Source organism: Oncorhynchus clarkii, chromosome 1 (genome assembly GCF_045791955.1).
Source record: "Oncorhynchus clarkii lewisi isolate Uvic-CL-2024 chromosome 1, UVic_Ocla_1.0, whole genome shotgun sequence".
NCBI classification, from domain to species: Eukaryota; Metazoa; Chordata; class Actinopteri; order Salmoniformes; family Salmonidae; genus Oncorhynchus; species Oncorhynchus clarkii.
In genome coordinates this window covers 60,707,556-60,720,772 of record NC_092147.1, presented here as the reverse complement: position 1 = coordinate 60,720,772, position 13,217 = coordinate 60,707,556, and the positions used below count along the sequence as shown (strand labels likewise).

At 37.7% G+C, this 13,217-nt stretch overlaps 1 protein-coding gene across 1 annotated transcript; it reads left to right on the top strand.

Moving 5' to 3' along the window:
- The first annotated feature begins 8,041 nt into the window (after positions 1-8,041).
- LOC139416729 (homeobox protein EMX2-like) lies at positions 8,042-12,751 on the top strand. Its single transcript, XM_071165738.1, has 3 exons — positions 8,042-8,709; positions 10,083-10,267; positions 11,714-12,751. The coding sequence occupies exons 1-3, from the start codon at positions 8,322-8,324 to the stop codon at positions 11,885-11,887; spliced, it is 747 nt and encodes a 248-aa protein (XP_071021839.1). The 5' UTR covers positions 8,042-8,321; the 3' UTR covers positions 11,888-12,751.
- The last annotated feature ends 466 nt before the right edge of the window (positions 12,752-13,217 follow it).

The following is a 13,217-nucleotide window of genomic DNA, read 5'->3' as shown; positions in this document are numbered from 1 at the left end:
TTGTTTTGTGTTCTACTTGTAGCCCTGGTTGTCCTGAAAATATAATGATAAAACAATTCACTGTGGGGCAATTCATGCCCAGGCATGTGAAATTCATAGATTAGGGCCTAATGAATATATTTCAATTGTCTGATTTCCTTATATGAACTGTAACTCAGTAACATCTTTGAAATTGTTGATGTTGCTTTTATATTTTTGTTCGGTATAATTGGTCTCACTCAATATCTAGTGTCTGGTTCTATTTTAAATCATTCAACCATATTGCATGTTTATAGATAAAGCCTTTATTAACAAAGTACTTTGGGCAACAGTTTATTTCTCTGTTGAGGCTCGAGGCCTGAAGGGTTGGTTAGAGCATAGCTTGTTCTTTGTAGAGTTTTTCTTACACTTGGTCCTTTTTAAATAAAAGTCACGAATGCAACAATCAAATCGTTTTGTAGCCCTGGTTGTCCTGAAAATGAAATGGTAAAACAATTCACTGTGAGGATAAATATAAGAGCTGGATTAATGAAAGTCAGATAAATGAAATGTCGATTTTTGCTAGAATCTCGGGACTGATAGGGTTTACACCCTTGGATTCGAGTGAGCATGGCTGGGGAGAGTTTCCACCATATTTCTTACAGCAGTCCATTCCTTTTAAATCCATAAGGGGGAGTGAAAGCTAGAGAATCGCATTTAATCTTATATCTCAGTTGAAATGGCTGAAAATCTTAAATCCAGAGGTTAGTTCATTTGAGAAAAGTTGTTCCCTGTTAGTTTTAATTCTCTGTAGGGGAAATACATGTTTCTACTTGAGAATATAAAAACAAGTAACAAATCTCTTTGTGGGTTTATGTAGCCTAGGCTGGCTATACAATTATGTGGGCATAGGCTATGTAACAAAGGGTTCAATCATCTCCCAGTCCCATCCCCATTGAGTGTAGGCCTACTCGTTTGACCTTTGGATTCTACCCATAAGAATGTGTAGAGAAGCTACGGTTGGTTTCATTTCGAATCTTACATTTTCATGCAACCAGTCTGTGTCCATTCTTTACGCGTCCTATTAACTACCCAAACCACAACACTCACCCTCATTAGTTCGATAGACATATTTGTGTGATTTTGGATCTTAGGCCTGATTTGATATATTATTGGTGGGCCAACTGTGACGTGTCTGAAATGCGTGTAGAATATGTTACATTATTTTGCCACCATGGAAGGAGGCTATTTGAAGTGATCTCTGCATGGAATGCGCTACAACTATTTCCTCTTGAGGTATTGACATGCAGTTGTATTTGAAGCAAAGCCATGTAAAGTAGCTACATAGCCTAAACCAGAAAGGCAAGGGTGATGTATAAATACAAAACGAAAAAAGCTACAAATAAAATTCATCAAATATAGGGCTAATGTAGATTGTTTGATTGTTTGATATATGCTGTAAATATAGGGCTGTCAAATGCATAAATATTATTCCGTTGCGTACACATCTGTGGTTGTTTTTTTCCTTCAAAAACGTTATCCTTATAGGGAACTGGGGTAAACTGTTTTAATGTCAATTTAAAAGGAGTCGGCTAACACCGTAGTCTGAAAAATCAGGTGGGATATGTCAACACGCACTCACAGTCACACAAACACGCACACCTTTAGTTTCGAAAATCACGGCCGATTAAAATGTGCAATATTAGGGCTATGATTATGAAGATAGGGGAAGTTGTGTTGGCCAATAAGTTTGCTTTTTTTTTCTCGACAGAATTAGTTCGCAAAAGTGTAGCAGAGTGCAAATGTTATGATACAGCGTATTGGTTTTACGTGAATGCTGTAGAAAATACTAGTCCTACTTTACAAAGTTTATCATTCAGCAATATTTTACACGTGTATTTTTTCAATAGTCATTGTGCAAAAATGTTGGCTCTAGAATAGTTTGTAGGAATTATTCTGCCTCAACAGCTATTTTCATCCGTTTCAATTTGATGAACATGGAAAAATATTACATGATTATATTAGCTTACTATATTAGATATGTCAATGCATCGTAGCCTATGTTGTGACTTAATAATCGATTACTTTATTATTTTGGGGGGGGAAATAGTTTGAAATGCTTCATCTTTACACACAATTTTGATAATTAAATAGGCTAGGCCTATATCAGTGACTTCAGAAAGTATTCACACCCCTTAAACTTTTCCACATTTCTCTGTGTTACAGCCTGCATTTAAAATGGATTAAATTTACATTTTTAACATGATTTTTTTGAATGACTATTTCATCTCTGTACCCCACACATACAATAATCTGTAAAATCCCTCAGCCAAGCAGTGGATTTCAAACAATGATTCAACCAAAAAGACAATGGAGGTTTTCCAATGCTTCACAGCAAAGAAGGGCACCTATTGGTAGATGGGTAAAAAAACTAAAAGCAAATGTTGAATGTTATCCCTTTGAGCATGGTGCAGTTATTACTTAGACTTTGGGTGGCATATCAATACACCCAGTCACTACAAAGATGCAGTTGCCGTAGAGGAACTAAACCGCTCAGGAATTTCACCAATGGTGACTTTACAACAGTTAAAGAGTTTAATGGCTGTGATAGGAGAAAACTGAAGATGGATCAACAGCATTGTAGTTACTCCACAATACTACCCTAACTGACAGAGAAGGAGTCCTGTACAGAATATTCCAAAACATGCATCTTGTTTGCAACAAGGCACTTAAGTAATGCTGCAAAAAATGTGGCAAATCAATTAACTTTTTGTCCTGGATACAAAGTGTTACGTTTGGGGTAAATACAATACAATACATTCGTAAGTACCACTCTCCATAGTTTCAAGCATAGTGGTGGATGCATCATGTTATGGGTATACTTGTAATCAGTAAGGACTGGGGAGTTTTTCCAGATAAAAAAATTATGGAATGGAGCCAAGCACAAAACCTAGTTCAGTCTGCTTTCCACCAGACACTGAGAGATTAATTCACCTTTCAGCAGGACGATAGTCTAAATCATAAGTCCAAATCTACAGTGAATGTTTCTGAGTGGCCGAGTTCCAGTTTTGACTTAAATCTGCTTAAAAATCTATGGCAAGACCTGAGAATGGTTGTCTAGCAGTGACCAACAACCAATTTGACAGAACTTTCAAAATAATAATGGGCAAATATTGCACAATCCAGATGTGGAAAGCTCTTAGAGAATTACCCAGAAAGACTCACAGCTGTAATTGCTGCCAAATGTGATGTTAACGTGTATTGCTTCAGGGGTTTGAATACTTATCTAATCAAGATATATTTGTGTTTTATTTTTCTTCATTTTTTGTTGTTGTTATACAAATGTTAGAAGTTTTCTTCCACTTTGACATTACAGAGTATTTTGTGTAGAAAGTTGACCAAAAAAAATACAATGAAATAAATTTGAATCTCACTTCGTAATACAACAAAATGTGGAAAAAGTCTAAGGGTGTGAATACTTTCTGAAAGCACGATACAAAGCGATGACATAATATGTTTCTCGATGAGTACAATTAGGAAGACATAGTTCAGTCATTTTTCTCACATTCTTGTTGTTTCCTGTAACTGAAATTAACACATTTAGAGTGTTAGTAAAGAATAGTTAAGCTGCAACTTTTTAATAACGGGTGTAAAAAGCATACTAATAATTCTACCGCACTATCACAAGATGTCCACCGGAGGCCGGCAGCGCACCATCGCTGAATGTTGGTCAAAACCATAGAGAAGAATAGAGGACTGTTGTTTGTGTCTGTCCGTTTATGGCGTCTGTGAGAGTACCTGCAGCTCCTTTGAGGCCATCTCGATTTTGAAGTATTGAATTTCTTCTTCTACTACTTCTATGAGTTGGTAAAGAAACTGAAAGGGTGCATACTGCCACCTGCAGTGTGTTGTTTGAACAGGTATAAAGCCAAGGTTGGCCGATTTCACATCGACAGGGCTGTAGTCGAGCGGGTTGAGAACTTCAAGTTCTTCGGTGTCCACATCACTGAGGATCTATCATGGTCCATACACACCAACACAATTGTAAAGAGTGCGCAACAATGTCTTCTCCCCCTCAGGAGGCTGAAAATATTTGGCATGTGCCCTCAGATCCTGAAAAAGTTCTACACCATGCACCATTGAGAACATCTTGACTGGCTGCATCACCGCTTGGTATGGTAACTGCTTGGCAACCAGCTCTACATCGGGTAGTGCGTACAGTCCAGTACATCACTGGGGCCGAGCACCCTGCCGTCCAGGAAATTGTGAGACTCCAGCCACCCAAGTCATAGACTGTTATTTCTGCTACTGCACAGCAAGCAGTGCCGATGCACCAAGTCTGGAACCAACAGATTCCTGAACAGATTCTACCCCCAAGCCATAAAACTGTAAATAGTTAGTTAAATAGTGAACCAAATAGCTACCCGGGCTATCTGCATTGACCCTTTTTGCACTAACTTTTATTGACTCATCACATACGCTGCTGCTACTGTTTATTATAGGTCATTTTATTCCTAGTTATATGTACATATCTACCTCAATTACCTCGTACCCATGAACATCGACTCGGTACTGGTACCTGTGTATATAGCCAAGTTATCGTTGCTCATTTTGTATTTATTATTACTTTTATTATAACGTGTTTTACTTTTCTATGATATCTCTATTTTCTTTCTCTCTGCATTGTTGGGAAGGGCCGTAAGTAAGCATTTCACTGTTAGTCTACACCTGTTGTTCATGAAGCATGTGATGAATAAAATGTGATTTGATTTACTGCCACTTGACGTTATGGAATGTTTGCACACAAGTATAAATCATTGGATGATCCCCCTGATAACCCGGATGGAATTATGTGATTCTTCCTTAACCCTTAGGAAGTCCCACCCACCTGACTACTTAAAAATGGTGAAAGTAGTCAATGGGTGCTGCTCATGCGCCAAGATAGGCTTTTGGGTACTAGATTCCTCTATCTATCTCTATGGTCAAAACCAAGAAGTCGCACGAACCATAATGGTTTAGAACCATCTGGATGCTGTAAAAATAAAAAAAACGTTGAGTTTTTCCAAAATAATCTAGGACTATACAAACAGATATGCAACGGAAATTTTAAAAAACTGCAAAAAAATATATATATGATAAACAAACGATTATCCGCGTAAGTACATATTTGCATTGCCAAGGCTACCAGTAGGTGACGCAGTTTTGAACAGCTAGCCTACTGAACCTACACCCATGAGAAACGCTCCTTCATCCCTGGTTCATTCAATGGATTCCAATAATAAACAATCCAAAGAATGAGACCAGTGTAATATAAGGGAATCTTGCTAGCTATATTGTTAACAATGTTTTTATTAATTTACCTCTTAGCATCAATTCACTAAAGTAGATCTAACTGAGTAGACCTATATTTATTCTTTCTACATAGGCATGTGGCCTATTGTTATTATTATGCTATTAATATCATAATTTCTGGAAAATAATACTGATGAACTAATAATAACTAATAATAACAATAATAATTTTTCAATTTTTTTATATTATTTTATTATCACTAATATTCTGCCTTAGTACTGAAGTAGATGCATTAGCCTACTGTTTATCAGTCTGTAACTGCAAAACGTCCGTTATCTCATTGACTAATGCAGGCCATTATGATATATAGGCCATCTGATGCCTGGAGTATGCCAGACAATGTCTTGCTGTTGGGCTACACAAAGAAGCAGCAAGCTGCACTGTGTACAGAAAAGGACAAGCAAGATAATAACAAAAAAAACAGAGACATCCCACTGACCCTTCCACCACTACAGTCACGGAGAGAGCAAGCAGCCGTAAAATTGGTCACTGCCATGAACCAACCTGACCACCCTCCACATGATCTCCTACCACAGAGAAAGGGAGACAGTATTGGCAGAGTCCTCTGAAACCAGAACCGACTGTCCAAAATCAACGCAAGGACAAAAAGGCTGGTCAATTCTACCACAGCCACAGCCATCAGACTTTGATTTTGTGATTTTTTTAACTGTATTTTTTCCTAAGACATGGGACCTTTTTAATTGAATGTAATATATTGTGTTTTTTTAAATATTGTCTAAATGCCACTGTGCATTCTGCAAAATGTAGTCTTGCGGACTGCGAGTATGAATTAAATAAATCAATACAGGCCTATAGCAGATAAAATGTCAATCATATGCACAGGACGTTTCGAAAGACATATGGGACCTTTTCAATTGAATGCAATATCTTGTGTTTTTTAAGTGTTGTCTAATTGTAACTGTGCATTCTGCAAAATTCAGTATTGTGGACTGCGAGCGTGAATTAAATAAATCAAATCAAATCAGGCCTACAGCAGGTCAAATGTAAATCATACGCACAGGACCTTTTCAAAGACACTGCACATAGAGGGAAATAGTGCATATTCCTACGCAAGGAGACAACGGCCTACAATGGTGCAATGTTGCAATATCGATGTGCAACACAAATGCTTATTGGGGTTATAATTTATTAAAATAACACAATGCGTGCTGACTTCAGTTAAATTTTCATCATCCCAGCTTTCAGGTACAAGCCATGGCTTGCTACCATGTTATCATAAGATCGACTTGGCACTAAAGCCTACATGAGCTGTCCCGACGTAAAATTTGTTCAACTGAAGTCCTCTTTCGATATCTTTCTTTTATATTTTTAAGTAAATCTTAGATTTAATTCGCAAAAGTGTAACCTTGGCATAATATGAATTGACCTAATTAATAATCACAATCATCAATTTTTTTTAATGGATTTGTTGTTATTCATAATAATTTTACCATCAATGTAATGGGCTTGTAGTAATGCAGGACGGATTGGCCACGTAGATCTAATAAGCAGAACATCGCAAACAAAGTTAAACTACCGAGACTCATAGCCCGGGCAGATTTGGACTCACAACCCATAGCATTTTCTTATAGTCTACTTGTGGGTTGAATCATATGTCCCCGAAGATGAGCATCATAATTATGACAGTGACTTAAAAACCTACAGTTAAATGAAAGAAACACATATTCCAACTGAGGTCCTTTATTGGATTAAGAAAACCATCATGCGCATTTTCATGGAATTCAGCAATAGCAAAATAATGAAGATATCACGAAGACATGGAGACCTATTGCGGCATATAATAGGCTATATGTTACAGGTGGATTTATTATTATGGTACAGACATTTCCGCTAAATGAATGGTCAAATAAAAGGCATACCAAATACATGTCTAAACTCGTGCGTGTGTATAGGCCTGTATCTTCCTATGCACTTTGTAAACCTCAAATTACAAATGATAAACCTTTCGTCAGTGAATGCTTGACTTGCATTGAGCAGAAATTAGCCTACGCAAAAATAAGTTGTGTTTAGGGTAATTTACGTAGGCCTAAATTAAATGGGTCGTTTATATGTCAATACAACAAACCAACTGCACTGAATATAGTGTGGATCCAATATCCATCGTCCCAATCTTCTGGCCAATAGAAATTGGGGAGCCTTCAACCCCTAACTAATCACAAACTGATAGGATAAAATGAAAACACGGAGAGACGAGGCCAGGGTATGTAGTTGGGTATGCTGTAATTACCATAATAATGGTAAATATAAATTAATATAAAAGGTACCCCTAAAATGTAAAATCGGTAAACTCCTATTTAAACAGAACTATGTGGTGGCTATTGGTAAACACACCCAGGTCAATGGTGTAGGCTACATTTTATACTAACAACGTATCACACTTATGTCAAAGAATGTTAAACCGACTCTTAGCCCCATACTTCAACATAAAACTCAACACTGATAAACATAAAGGCCCCTTTAAGACCGACTGTCCTCAGGCCTTATCGGTAGACAAAAATGCAAACGTAAGTACCTTGAGCTTTTCTACTGGTTCAGCTGAGTAGCCTATGTAAAAATGTTCTGAAGATCTGGTTCTGAACGAATCCGTTCCATTTTGCTTGAGTCCGCCTCTCCGTGCCTGTTCCTATTGACGCACTTAAAGACTCTTCCCTCAACCTTAAGGCGAGTAGCAGCGACCAATCACCATGCCATTACAGGCTTCAGAGGAAGCTGTTTATGTGACTCCAGCGCTAATTAGGCTCATGAACTAACAAATCGCTTGCACAACTGGTGAGGAACCGATCACATCCATGGATTGTCTGGCGCAGTTAACCACCTTTATGGCTATTTGTTGATTTGTTGTTACTTTGGCTTCTATTCTTGCTGCACTCTTCGTTCCAAAGTTATTTATGCTGACAAACTTTCTCGGTGTGGAGTAGTAACCTATTTTTTTTTACGAAGAACGCCTGCACCTCTTAAACTCTAAGCTGGGGAATCTTGACTATCAAACCATGTTTCAACCTACACCGAAGAGGTGTTTTACTATAGAATCGTTGGTAGCGAAGGATAATCCTCTACCAGTGTCGAGGTCTGAGGAGCCCATACGACCAGCAGCTCTGAGCTATGCAAACTCCAGCCAGATGAATCCATTTCTGAACGGGTTTCATTCCAGCGGCAGGGGCGTCTACTCTAATCCGGACTTGGTGTTCGCTGAGGCGGTCTCACATCAGAACAACTCCGGTGTCCCAGTTCATTCGGTACCACCTCCACACGCGTTGGCTCACCCACTTTCATCCTCACATAGTCCGCACCATCTGTTTGCCAGCCAGCAAAGGGACCCCTCAACTTTTTACCCATGGCTAATACATAGATATAGGTACTTGGGTCACAGATTCCAAGGTAGGTTGAATTTACATTTGTCTTTTTAACGCATGTATTACTTATTTATGCTGTTAAGCCCTTTTTGGATGTTCCATAGCATTTATGTAGGCCAATATAACATGTAATTATGAGAATAAAGAAACGAATAATAAATATCAGTGAGCTATCGAATTTTGGAAATATATGTGCTATCGCCTTGTCTCGAACAGTTTTACAAACGGTTTTTGTCTGTTATAATTAGAACACTGTTCAACTGGAATAGGCTAGGGTACTTTTAGTAGCCTAATGTACGGCATAGTATTTCTCAATGTGGTGACACGGGTTCAAATTTATTTTGCTGGTAGTCTATAGCCTATAGTTTTCCATTTTGGTTAAAAAAAAGGAATTGCAAAGAGTGGACTTTAGCATCTAAAACATTTAATTGAAACAAAAATAAGCATAAAACCTTACAACTGGAAAGTGTAGGGCTATATAATTAATTGACTTGTTATTTTTAACAAACCAAAAAAGATTATTGAAAAATAAATAATGATTTAATTTGGCCTAGATATTTACTTCATGTTTAAACTAAGTGCAAATCAACTTAACTACATTGATAGATGCCTGTGTATTTTTTTGTAATCATCCGTGCCTTGGAATAGGCATTGGATCGTATTTGTGGGCTATGTTTTTATTGCCCAAACTGCTGTTTACGAAATTGTACACAATGCACTATTTTAAAATCGCACTATTATTTTATCGTCCACCAAATTGGACTGTCATATTAGAAAATTATATTTTTTTGCTGGTGGATGCACATAATCTTTTTCTGAAAACAGTGACATGCAAATTGTATAATAAGTGAACGATCTGTTTTCATAATGGTTATTTTAATAAGGGTCTTGATAGTAATTCTGACAAACAAAAATGTTAGGCTAATGTAGTCTATTTAATTCTCCACCATATACTTACAGTATACCAGTGACTGTAGGCTAATGTTAAAAATAAAAGTTGAAAAGGGTTAGGCTATAGAGGCTTCTAGGCCCCTTTGTGATTGTAGACCATTGTGTTACTATGTTTTATGTGTAGGCCTAGTGTTTTTAGGATAACCAAAGACTGTATCGAAACGTCGCTTATTTTAGCCACTGCATAGCCCTATTGTTTCCATTTGAATAATATAAACTGTATCAATTTGCTATTGTTAAAATTATTGCAACATTTTTTTTAAGGTGTTGCTTGTGACTAAATTGGTTTCAATGTTCAATTGAGTGTTGCCGTAGACTTTAGTCAAAAGTTAGAAGGCCCAAGTCTGCGGTATAGCCAAATTATGAGCATAGCATCGTCATCTCTTTAGCCTCAGTTTGCAACGTAAGAGTGATCATAATTAATACCCCTCCCATTGTCGTTTTCAGGTAACGAAACAAGCCCGGAGAGCTTCCTTTTGCACAATGCACTGGCCAGAAAGCCCAAAAGAATTCGGACAGCTTTTTCCCCTTCCCAACTTCTGCGGCTTGAGCACGCATTTGAAAAAAACCATTACGTCGTAGGTGCCGAACGAAAACAGCTTGCGCACACCCTTAGCCTCACAGAAACTCAGGTAAGAAAATGAATTGAATATTCACAAGTGTATCGTTACGTCCGCATTAGGCCTACTTTGAATAGGGGATGGATTTAAAATACGATTGTGTCAAGTTGCACCAGACCTGACATGACGCACAGGTTTGTGGGGTGTTCTTCAATGGGTGTTTTATAGCCTGTAGGCCTACCTACATTAGGCTATAGGACAATAATAACTTGTTTTCGTGTTGGCTATGGAATCTGTGAATATGCTAAATTTCTCTGAATAGGCTAATTATTTATTGGGAATTCATATGCCAGCCCATACATGACATTTACGGGAATTATTTATTCATTTCTTGAAAACACGACAACGTGTTGTCTATTGGGGTAAACTTCACACATGCTATGGTTAATCCGTATTGCAAAATTTAGGAATTTCACATAGGCCTCAATGCTATTCCATTTTAATAATTGAAATGAAGGGGGGGAAATGATATAAATGAAAACACACGTTTATTCCTTTTTCAAAATTAGGCCTACTATTGGATTGACCTGTAAACCCACAGTTTCAAAAATACAAAAATAAATGTCTACACCACCATCGGCCTTGAGGCTTTTAGTTGGATGAAATCAATGATCATTGTACAACCTCGTTGGGTTGAATTACTTTGTTTTGGGAAAAAAAAGGTTTCCATTCAAAATGGAGGGCAATTAACCAGTTAACCATTTTAAAGGATCTATGGCACGCTAAAAAGAATGAGACGGACTCAATGAATTTCCCTGGCCATATTTAAGATCGTATTTGTGCCTATCAGCTTGTGGAACGGTCGGTGTCTTTTGTCCCAGTGTCACCACCGGCTCTTCTCTAAACGGAGGCTTTCAGAGGGGAATGAGGGAGAAATTAACCATCACCCACTTCAATTAGCTGACTGAAAGCACATTAAATGCACCTCACTTGCCAAGCTGTCAGGCGATGGCTTGTATATATTAATATTGCCCACTAGCCTACTGATATGAATTTACAAAAGGCTTAAAATTGACAAGCAATGTGGGTTTTACATTTTTGGGGAAATTATTAGAAATTAAATGACATTTATTTGTTATGCATTGCATATTCATGTGCCTGTTTGCGCCCGTTTTCTTCGACCAAGGGGACGTCAATGTCTGGTAATTGGCTTATGTTTGTACTATTAAAAAAATAAAGCATGCAATACATGCCATTTTTGACCTAGGCAATATCCCATCTGAAAATAACCGTACTTCTAGCCTAACTTGTAAGTCATTTAGGGCCTATAGCATTGGGCAAATTTTCACACAGCGATCTATGAGAGCCTATGCAAAAATGCTAGGCCTTTGCACTCCTTTTATAGTCTATGCTTGTATCTCTTTTGCTATTCTGCTATTTGAATTCTAACTTTACGCACATGGATCGTTTTTGTTTAGTATTTTGGTATTTATTGTAGCCTTTATTTATTTCCCTTAGGTAAAAGTGTGGTTTCAGAACCGAAGAACCAAGTTCAAGCGTCAAAAGTTGGAGGAGGAGGGTTCCGATTCGCAACAGAAGAAGAAGGGGACCCATCACATAAACCGATGGAGACTCGCAACTAAACAAGGATCGGGAAGCCCGGAGGAAATTGATGTAACTTCAGACGATTAAAATACGAAATTGTTTGAACCTGGGACAGCCGTGTGGCGTGAAGGATGACATGGCTAAGGATGCTGTGTACAGAGAGACAGAGAGAGGGTAAAGCCAATGTCACATTTCGATTCTTCGGAGATCGGCAGCTGAGGGTGAGAGATCCGATTGGTGGCACTGCTGTCACTACCATGGGTCTGTCAAACCATATCAAATTACCCAGGCAAAAGTGATTGACAGTATCGCAGTCCACCTACCTGACCACCTTCCACGCATCAACCCACCACTACAATCTCCCACGAACCACCCAAAAATTAATCTCCAATTCACATTGGACATTTGCACTTCTGAAAGTTTCTAAATATGAACGTTTCCACTCAAGATACCAAAATCCACAACTGTTTTTGTAAAACTTAAATTGCATGGTAGACTTTCTGGTAGTTGTTTTAATTTGATAATTTTCTCAAAAACAACTTTGTTTTAACTCTATTTTCAATCTCAGAGATGTTGTGCTTCTTCCTTTTTACAAAGTGTGCAGTCTTTTAATTAATGATTATCGTGTTAAAGTGATTGTGAGAACAGTATGAAGTAGCAGTGCTGCGTTATAGTGTTTTTAAAGAAAATGTATTTCGAAAACTTTATAAAAGTTTATCAAACCACAGATAAAGTACTTAAAGGGAAAGTATCCAGGACATTCCTTAAACCTAAAGCTTTACCATGTCTCCGTTATTCTGTCACGAGCATATTGTCAGGATTTGACCCTTCCGTGAGAGTTGCCACAAAGGACTAATGCAAGAATTGACTGCCGTAGAGGCGAGAAAACGTCAAGCACTGAGCGTATCCATGTACAGAGATACTAAAAGTTAATGTTTCTGTTAAACCCTCTTTTATCAGAATGTAAATAATGTTGTGTTTGTGTTAAGTTTGCTACAATTTTAACACAAAGTATACTTCCAAGAAGTATGTAATTGTTAATATTTTGTCAATAAAGTTTTATCAATATGTTGCGCGCGGAGTAAAAGTAGGGTTTTGATTTTAGATCAACTTTCATATCTTGACATTTTATAAAGAGACCTGTTACGCTCTTCAATTCAAGCGTGTATTATTTAACACTTTTTATAGGCTATTGGCTGCCACCAATCACCCGCTTCATATATCTTGATTTTCGTCAAACCAGTCTCACAATTAGCCTATATTTGAGATAGGCCTATGACAAATTTTCGAAGAAATCCAGACAATGTGGCTTGTTAAAATGAATTTATACAATTCAAAATAATTTGTCTGTGGCAAGTGCGTGGTTGTTTTTTCCGGTGGTTCATTTGCTCCTCAGTCTGATGGACTGCATTAATCC